At 46.5% G+C, this 9,667-nt stretch overlaps 1 protein-coding gene across 1 annotated transcript; it reads left to right on the top strand.

Moving 5' to 3' along the window:
• The first annotated feature begins 1,039 nt into the window (after window positions 1-1,039).
• On the top strand, window positions 1,040-8,443 carry Ngdn (neuroguidin). The gene is made up of 11 exons (XM_021203716.2): window positions 1,040-1,163; window positions 1,721-1,780; window positions 2,610-2,681; window positions 5,675-5,812; window positions 6,015-6,099; window positions 6,175-6,227; window positions 6,381-6,504; window positions 6,598-6,766; window positions 7,534-7,690; window positions 7,820-7,877; window positions 8,301-8,443. Exons 1-11 carry the CDS (start codon window positions 1,152-1,154, stop codon window positions 8,318-8,320), a joined length of 948 nt encoding a protein of 315 aa, XP_021059375.1. The 5' UTR covers window positions 1,040-1,151; the 3' UTR covers window positions 8,321-8,443.
• The last annotated feature ends 1,224 nt before the right edge of the window (window positions 8,444-9,667 follow it).

Below are 9,667 nucleotides of genomic sequence, written 5' to 3' on the forward strand. Positions count from 1 at the left end.
TTAAAGGTAGTCGGGAGCTGCCTTGTCTGGGTGCTGGGAATGGAACATTGGTCATCTCCAATATGTGCTCTTGACCACTGAGCCATCATCGCTCCAGCCCCGTTTTCATTTTGTTTATTGAGATAGGATCTCATAATGTAGTTCAGATTGGCTTCAAACTCATGGAGTTCTGCTTGGCTCGTGACTAAAGAGACCTGGGACTAAAGGCCAAAGCTACACTTTGGATTTCCCGGCTCAGGTCCGCTCTTCTGTTGCTCGAGGAAACTCCGAGCCAGCAGCACCTCTCCAGCGCTGTATTGTGTAATGCAGACGGAGGGTGGGAGTTGTAACTCCCACCTAATCCTCCAGCCCGTGAGAGGCGAGGGAGTGGGCGTGTTGGACGATACTGAGAGAAGATGGAGGAGTTCTGCGGTGGGCGAATGGAGCAGTGAGGAAGGCAGGCAGGTTGAGCCGGTTCCTCGCCTGTCGATTTTTCCCTCGAGAGGAATGCGGGGCGCACTGCGGCCTTTGCGCGGCGTCCTAGGCGTGCACGGGGAGGGTGGGCCGGTGATGCGGCCGACGGCTTCTGAACCGTGGGTTCCCGCTCCTCCATCCCAACCACCCGAATCGCGGATGAAAAGGGCTCCACTGTCGTTCAAGGACAGTCTCAGAACCAGGAAAGGCGCACTTGGAAGTCCAGAGGCCAATGGCGGCCCAGCAATCCTGCCGCATCAGAGAACGGACGGAAGCCGCCACCTAGCGATCTGTTTTGGTACTACGCGGAAAAGAGCCGTGGAAAGACTGGCTCTGCGGCATCTGGGAGCCAATGAGCTCTCGGGCTGCATAACTAATTCCTTTTTCCTATTGGTTGCTCTAGCTGTCAATCAATAATCTGAGCAATATTTATTGGAAGGAGGATTCATCATTCTCTGTAAATCACGAATCACATGCTTCTGTCCCCGCCCATCTTTATGCCTTAAGAACGCCTCTGCGTTTGACTCATTTAGGGAGTTTCTTTATTCCATTGGCTAGGTGAGGTCCCGCCTCTCTGATTAGCGGAAATGAAAGATCTCTTATTTCCATTGGCTGAAATTTGCAAACTGTGATTGTCTATCAAGAACTCACGTTAGCTCCTAGGAAGTTCGGGCCCGGAAAGGGTGGGCTCTGCGAAGATGGCGGCTCCGGTGAGTTCTGTCTCCTTGCTTCTTCCCGGAAAGGAAGGACTCTGTGGACGTTTCCTTTCGCCTCCACGGATCGAGGCAAACCGTTGGCAGCATGGAGGAGTAGCGATGAGAGTTGTTTCAGGGATGCGCTCACCCTGACACATCAGTAGCAGATGTCAGATGAGAGGGAGGGTCAGACGCTGCAGGTTGGCTGGCTCCGCACAGGATGCTAACCCCAAATTACTCTTCAGAATGAGCTTTGTTGGGAGAGCCTTGTGACCATGGCGGGCCATGACCGGGCCTTAAGGTGGGAGAATATTCCGAGAACATCAGCAGAGATAGCGTCAATGTGGCGCGGAGCAAAGGCAGCCGCGAAGTTTGGCGCTGAGGTCTCCGGTCTTTTCCAGTAAATTGGGGGTGTGGTGGGAGGAGACTGGCTGTGAGCCCCTGTGCGGGGGAAAATGACCCAAAGTCGCGACTGTTTTGAAGGAAAGGAGGGAATTTGATAGGCAGTACGTTCTGCCATCGTCCTCGCCTAAAGAAATTGATCACCCTTCCCTGTCCCCTCCTATCTGTAGGAGGTGCTGGAGTCAGACGTGTCAAGTTCGATAACACTTTTGAACAACCTCCAGGAGCAGGTGAGTATGTCTTTCTTTTAGAATAAATCAGTCAGGGGCTAACTTTGACTTGGTAAGTCTCATCCACACAGTTTGATGATTCGGGGACAGATATTCGAATACTACAAAATTACCTTAAGTGTAAAATAAAAGCCTTATATGCTCTTCATGAAAGTTAGAAATAATTCATTCAGCACCCAAAGAAATACAGAAAGCTGTTTTTTCCCCATTTACTTATTTAGTTTATTTAGTCACTTTACATCCCAATTGCAGCCACCCCCCAAAAAACTGCTTTTTAAGTTATACCCAAACTCTTTTATTTAAATAATAACTAAGAAAACAGATGTTGGCAATAGTGACATATTGCTATAAGTGCCACTTAATATGCATTTACATAGTAAGTTCTATTGGTACAGATAAAATTACACTCCTCAGCCTGTTTATGGTCCACACCTTTAAACCCAGCACTCGGGAGGCAGAGGCAGGTGGAACTCTGTGAGTTCAAGGTCAGCCTGGACTGTATAGTGAGTTCCAGAACAACCAGGGCTTCACAGACAAACCCTATCTCAAAAACAAACAAACAAACAAACAAACAAACGTCACAGTCCTCATCACCACTGTCCTGCTCCTCACACCCTTCTCTTGGTTTCTTAGTGACCCCCTCCCCCCAGCTTTGGACGATGTTTTTCTCTGCCTCTTGGAGAACTATTGGAAATGCTCAGTTCAGTGGTGCTCCGCAACAGCACTTCAGATAATTTTTAGGTGGCATTATCTAGTATTTATCCTTCACTGTTCACAGATGTTACTTGTGGTCGGGTGAGCTATTCAGATTTAATTTGGCTAATTTCAGGTGATGGCTGTCACTGCACAGATCCAAGCACTGACGACAAAAGTTCGAGCTGGAACGTATTCTACAGAGAAGGTGAGGGTTCCTGCACAGGCGGGAGGGCCAGCTCAGTGGTTTTGCCACCCGTCCAGGGAATCTGAGTTTGGCTCCCAGCACTCGTGTCTACATGACCCACAGTTCTAGCTCCAGGGCATCCCATGCACATGTGCTGTGTATAAGTACATAGACATAAATAAAAGTAACTTAAAAGGGGGGTTACTTGAAGAGGGAATATCTCCTCATATGATGTGCTTGCTGGTTTGGTTTGGTTTTTACTGTAGGTTTGTTGTGTGGTATATGTCCTAAGAGTTAGAGCTTCATCTAAAAGGAGTAATGTGTAGGTTCTGTACAGGAGTCTGGCAAGAATGCAGACCAGAAGACTAGATATGAGTAGTGGCAGTCATTTTACAGAAGTCAGGAGGAGTGATATGCCAGCCAAGCAGAGAGTCCAAAAAAAGGTATCTCAGAGAAAGCAGAGGGATTCTGAGAGTAACTATGAGCCTGAGATACTCACTGTTGAATGCTGTGGGGGAGTAGGTGGTTTTGTGGATGGTGTGTGTGTGTGTGTGTGTGTGTGTGTGTGTGTGTTGTTTGTTGTTTGTTTTGAGACAGGGTCTCACTATGTAGCCCTGGCTGTCCCGGGACTCACTGTGTAGCCCTGGCTGTCCCGGGACTCACTGTTTAGACCTGGCTGGCCTTGAGCATGTGCCACCATGCCCAGCCCAAGGTAATAGTTAAACAGATTATTTCATGGTAAATGAAAATATAAAAATCATGTAGTCTATTAGTAAGAATGAGTGGTTTTTTTTTTTAAGCATGGGAGCAATAGCAGGTTTTTGTATTTTTAGAATAACTTAAACATTTTAAATAATCTTTTTTTTAAAGATTTATTTATTTATTTTATGTATGTGAGTACACTGTAGCTGTGCAGATGGTTGTGAGCCTTTATGTAATTGTTGGGAATTGAATTTTTAGGACCTCTGCTCACTCCGGTCAATCCCCTCGCTCAGTTCCTGCTCTTTCCAGCTGGCCCAAAGATTTATTTACTGTTATACATAAGTACACTGTAGCTGACTTCAGATGCACCAAAAGAGGGTGTCAGATTTCATTAAGGGTGGTTGTGAGCCACCATGTGGTTGCTGAGAATTGAACTCAGGACCTTTGGAAGAGCAGTCAGTGCTCTTANCCGCTGAGCCATCTCGCCAGCCCTTAAATAATCTTTTTCCTACCTGTTGCTTTTGTCCATACTGTTTATTACTTATTCTTCTTACTTTTATTATTTGTTATTATTTTGTTTGTGTGTGGTTTTGTTGTTTATTTGGTTTGGTTTTTGTTTTTAAGGCATGGTCTCACTGTGGAGCTCTGGCCAGCCTGGAACTCACTATGTAGATCAGGTTAGCCTCAAACCCACAGAGATCGCCTGCCTCAATATTAGTTTTTCTCACATGACTGTAACCCAGTTGGAACCTGACAGTGCTTCCGAGCACTCCTCGGTTCTCACCTGCCTTTGCCCTGGGCACTACTGTCCTCTGGTGCTTCAGTGTTTGTTCGTCTGAAGAGCAGATGTGGGTTAGCTGAGCTTCTATAAAGTGCCTTACAGGTTACAGAGTGCTTTCTTGTTATCTTATTTGTTTAAAAATCATCTTCTTAGGCTAGTGCGGGAATACTGTCATTTATTTACATGTGAGACGTTTACAGCCTCAAGTTCAAGTGACATAACCAATATTTGACCACCAGGTGCATAAATCAGAATTTAAACTCCCTTGCTTATCCTCTGAAATACACTTGGAAAGTATAAAGAGCTAAGTGTGTTGTTTAAAGCATGCCCAGGACTCAGCTGGAAGCTGAGCTGAGTATGACTTGCGTTTGAATTCTTGCTGTGTAATTTTGGCCAAAGTATTTAACCTGTCAGACATACATTTTCCCACAGGGCTGTGGACTGTCAGTATCATTTTATGCAGATATAAGACTTCTATTTAATAATTGCAAATGTAATTATTACTATATTTTGTTTGAAGATCAATGTATTTGCTTCATGTATTTTTTAAATGTATATATCATTTGGGGTTAGGGAGTGAACCACATTCTAGATGAACACTCTACTTCTGGGCCACCAGCCCTATGACACAGTTTTAATTTCAGGAATTTTGGAGGATATATAATTTAGCATGAGTGTGAAGCCCACCTAATGGTAGAAGGAGGAAACTGCCTCCATAGAGTGTTCTGACCTCAGTGTATTCCGGGTTGGATGCATGTGCTCACAAATGCATTCACATCTTACATAATAATAGATATTTTAGAAGGTGCATGTATCGTACAGCCCCATTGGAACCTTATTATGACCACTTTCTACAACTTTTGTCAGCATTGATTTAGTCCCATGTTAGTGTCTATAAATCACTTGTCTAATCTGTATTGTGATAGGGATAAAATCAGTAATTATTTTGGATAAATTAAAAATTGGCTATATGTGAAGGATTCTTTGGTTAAAACTTGGGAGGGCCTGTCAGTGAGACTAGCCCAGTGGTGCTGCTGATATGCACAATAGCAGGGTGGTCCACGGTCACAGAGTCACGTGGACTCGATGTCAGAAGCTCAGAGACTGCAACACTCTTAGTCTTTGAGTGAGTTCTGGATGCTTCTCAAGAACCAGTCCTTATCCATGGGAACGCATCTCACGGCATCCTGTGGATGTCCGAGACTGTGCTGTGCGCATCCCTCTGTCGTGGTCGTGGTCTTCTGCATAGTCCCAGGGTTTAGATGTCTTTCCACATTTTACACTCTTGGGCTGCTTTTTGTCAGTACTCTCACGTATATGTTGGGGATGGAAAATAGGGCTTTCCTGGAACAAAAGCTCCTTGATAACTGTGACAGTTGACCTGAGGTGGCTGCTAAGTGGGTACACCAGGGAAAGGGTGATTCGTGGAACATGGACTAATTGGGGAAGACATGATCCTGGTAAAGAGCCTTAGCTGTCCCTTCTGGTTCTTTGGCTAAAACAAAGCCTATCTCTTACTGTTTTAACTCAGGGTCTGAGCTTCTTGGAAGTGAAAGACCAGCTGTTGCTCATGTACCTTATGGATCTGAGCCACCTCATCCTGGACAAGGCCTCTGGAGGATCTCTGCAGGGACACCCCGCAGTTTTGAGGCTGGTGGAGATTCGCACGGTATGAGTCTTAGGTTCTCAGGCTTGCACCCCAGGGCTCCTATGGGGGTGAATGCTCTCCTTTTTAAGTAAGGAGGTGTTTTCCTCTGCATTTGCTCTACTTTGTGAATGTTTAAATTGTCTTATCGGAAACAACACATGGATGCTGGTATGTGCCTGATTCAAGAAAGACAATGTAATCTTTTTAAATTATCACATTGTAGGTTTTAGAAAAACTTCGTCCATTGGACCAAAAACTGAAGTATCAAATTGACAAACTGGTCAAGACAGCAGTGACGGGCAGCCTCAGTAAGTGGGGGAGCCGTCCTAAAGTTGTGGGGTCACCGTAGAGTTCAAATCGTAACCTTGTATTTCCTGTTTCAGGTGAGAATGACCCGCTCCGTTTTAAGCCTCATCCGAACAATATGGTGAGCAAGGTAAGGCTCGCGTCCGCCAGAAGTGAATCCTGTGCTGTGTTCACCCTGACCTGCAGGGCCCACTCTAGCTTCTCGGGGTGCGCCAGCTCTGAGTGTTCCTCTCACGTGTCCACTACAGCTTCCTGAACTTGCAGGAATCACTTTCTTTTGTAGTTGAGCTCTGAGGATGAGGAAGAAAACGAAGCAGAGGAGGACCAGTCTGAGGCCTCGGGGAAGAAATCGGTAAAAGGCACAGCTAAGAAATACGTGCCGCCACGCCTGGTTCCAGTACATTACGGTAGGAGTTGTGGCTGTCCCTCCTTGGTGGGAGTTTTGTTTCTGTTCTCTTTTGCCTGTTCCAGAATAAGTCATGTGGATTTTCATCACACAGATGAGACTGAGGCCGAGAGGGAGCAGAATCGCCTGGAGAAAGCCAAGAGGCGGGCGCTGAGCAGCTCTGTCATCCGGGAGCTGAAGGAGCAGTACTCAGACGCCCCGGAGGAGATCCGGGACGTGCGACACCCTCACGTCACTCGCCAGAGTCAGGAGGATCAGCACAGGTCTGAGCTCTTGCATTTAGAAATCCTCTCAAATCTATAGAGTGTTGTCCTCACACTGTGTGTGAGCATGATGAAGTCTGGCCCAGGAAACCCAGCATGATACAGAACGTGGAGAGAGAAGCTTGGGTGGCACTTTTACATTGCTGAGGTTGAAGTACAATAAGAACTAGAGGAAAACTGTTGTTTTTTTTTTTTAATTTTTGTTTTGTTTTGTTTTGTTTTGTTTTCTTCTACCTACTGAGGCTCAAGTAAACTCTATGTAAAGGAGACTATCTTCAGTTCCTCGTGGGGCTTTAGTAGGCTGCCTTTCACCGTCAACGTCACAGGTCTTACTTTGGGTAGAAAGCAGTAAAAACAGGTTCTGTATGGCACTGTAGTCTTTGTACGTGTGGTAGAACGGTGGACAAACAACTAGCCTGACCCGAGCTGGGTAGTGTTGCTAGGTACAGCTTTTATGGCTGATGGTTGGCCAGAAGAGCCCATCAGGAGCTGTGTTCCACAGAGCAGAACGTGGGAACTCTCTCCTATACACACTATTGTTGTGTTTGGACCATAGATCAATCCCTAGCAGAGAGGGGATCCAGCAGAGAGCATTTTAGTGAGGAAGTTGTCGACCAAACATCCACACACATATCCTTAGCTAAAAATGGTATTGATCTATGCGTGTCCTGAGGACTCTGGATGAGAACGAAGAAGTACTGGGTCCAGGTTCAGGATATTGTCTCCCTATCCTTGTCTGAACCTTCTGCAAACTCTTTTTCCGGCAGGGTCAACTATGAAGAGAGCATGATGGTGCGCTTAAGTGTTAGCAAGCGAGAGAAAGGACTTCGAAGGCGAGCGAGTACCATGAGCTCCCAGCTTCATTCCCTCACACACTTCAGTGACATCAGTGCTCTGACAGGGGGGACTGCTCATCTCGATGAGGTAAATGTGAGGTACAGTGGTAGCAGGAGCCTCCGTGTTGTTAGCCACGTGTGGGCTTCATGCAGCGAGCTCGGGCAAGGGTGCTGGTGCTTGAAATGCAGTGCTGTTCTTTGCTTCTGTTTTCTGCAGGACCAGAATCCTATTAAAAAGAGGAAGAAGCTACCTAAGAAAGGTCGGAAGAAGAAAGGTCAGTGAACCAGTAGGCGTTAGGTGCCATGGGGAGTCTGAGTTGGCACGCCATCTCTCGGGAGCTTTGTCTCAGGTCTTGTCTGTCCCTTCTGTGACAGTCACTAATCTCTTTAGGTTGGCTTTTTTTTTTTCTTTTCTTGTTTTCTTTCTCAAGCTTGAAATCAGTGTCTCTCGCAAGGGAGTCTCTGCATTATACTTCTGTGGCCCCACAGCTCATGTTTCAAAAGTCTATAAATAGAAGTATAAAAACATCACCCGAGGGGTGGCTTTCTAACTTTGCATGGTCCTGTGAGGCCTAGGACAGAGAGTGCAGCCTCAGAGCACGCCCCCGGCCTCGGAGCATGCCTCCCAGAGCCCTTCTCTAGGGCCTTCCACTTTTCCAGCCCTTCTCTGCCTCACTCTTGGCTTCCTTCTGTTTCAGGTTTTCGGAGGCGCCGGTGACATGCTTACACATGTACTTTTTTGGTCATCCTGGGATGCTTCTAACTTCACTGTGTGTAGGTGTTTGCCTTGGAAATGTGGAAAGAGCTTCACTGAATAAAAATTAATTTTGTTAATGAATGACAGACGTTTTGCCATATATTGTATGATTGGAATTGCTGGGCACGTGGGCTGTAGTCAATAAAAGGATAGGGAAAGGGAATGTTCTGGGAAACAATGTTCTGGGAGATGTAGGAGATGCCTGGTTTGTTGTTTTCTTTGGTAACATATTTTTCCTAGAAATTGGGAAGTGATTATTTTACAAAATAGAGGCAGGATGGAGTAATGGCTCTCCCTAGCCCTCGCCCAGCTCCCTGCAGTTTAGAATTGTAAAATCACATTGGTTTTAGCGTTTGTTGATCTGTCCAGCTTGGCCACCAGGTGGCATTAGTGGCTCAGGAAACTTGTGGTCACTTGATAAACTAAAAGCCAGGTAGGTTGGTTCTGCCCCACTTTTCTGGATTCATCTCTTCTAATGTCCTGCTTGTAAGAGCTGATCTGTGGTCAGTCCTGGGAAGGATTTGTGAAGGGCAGCCGAAGTGACAGGCAGAAAAGTGTAGGCATCACGACGTGTGGTTTCTCTGCCACTCCTCCATGAGACCTCAGTTCACCTGGGTCGATGAACTCAGCCCTTTTAAAAGCTGTGTACAGCTGGGCATGGTGGCTCATGCTTTTAATCCCAGTACTCGGGAGGCAGAGGCAGGCGGATTTCTGGATTCGAGGCCAGCCTGGTCTACAAAGTTCCAGGACAGCCAGGGCTACACAGAGAAACCCTGTCTCGAAAAACAAAACAAAAAAGCTGTATACAACTGTTCACAAGTAGGACAGAGTCCCTAGTGTGACAGCTTGGGGAGTGGGCACCCTCCAGGAACTGGAGCCAGCCCCAAGCCAGGAGAGTAACCTCTGTTGGTGAGAGCCTCCATAAACCCACATCCACGCCCCATGGACTGAATTTGGAGTTCTACTGGTCATTCTGGTTGGTGCAAGAATCAGCCAACTACAACCTGGTAGAAGTTGAAACACTAGACTTATGGTTGCTCTACTAACTGTGATCATGGTGAAATCATTCAATATCTTTGTCCTTTACTCTTCCTCAGAAACACAAGTGTGCTTGAATCCAGGGGCTACACCTCAGTGTTAGAGAACCTAGCTGAAGGGTTGCTAGCTTTAGCCCCCAGTATTAGGGAGAAGAGGGAAACTGGAGAGATGGCTCACTGGGTAAGAGTACCTGCCTGTGAGCATGAACTTGAGTTCCGGTCCCCAACGCTCACATGAAAAGTCAGGTAGTAGGGACTGGCAAGAAGGCTT

This window comes from Mus pahari, chromosome 8 (assembly GCF_900095145.1).
Source record: "Mus pahari chromosome 8, PAHARI_EIJ_v1.1, whole genome shotgun sequence".
Lineage (NCBI taxonomy): Eukaryota > Metazoa > Chordata > Mammalia > Rodentia > Muridae > Mus > Mus pahari.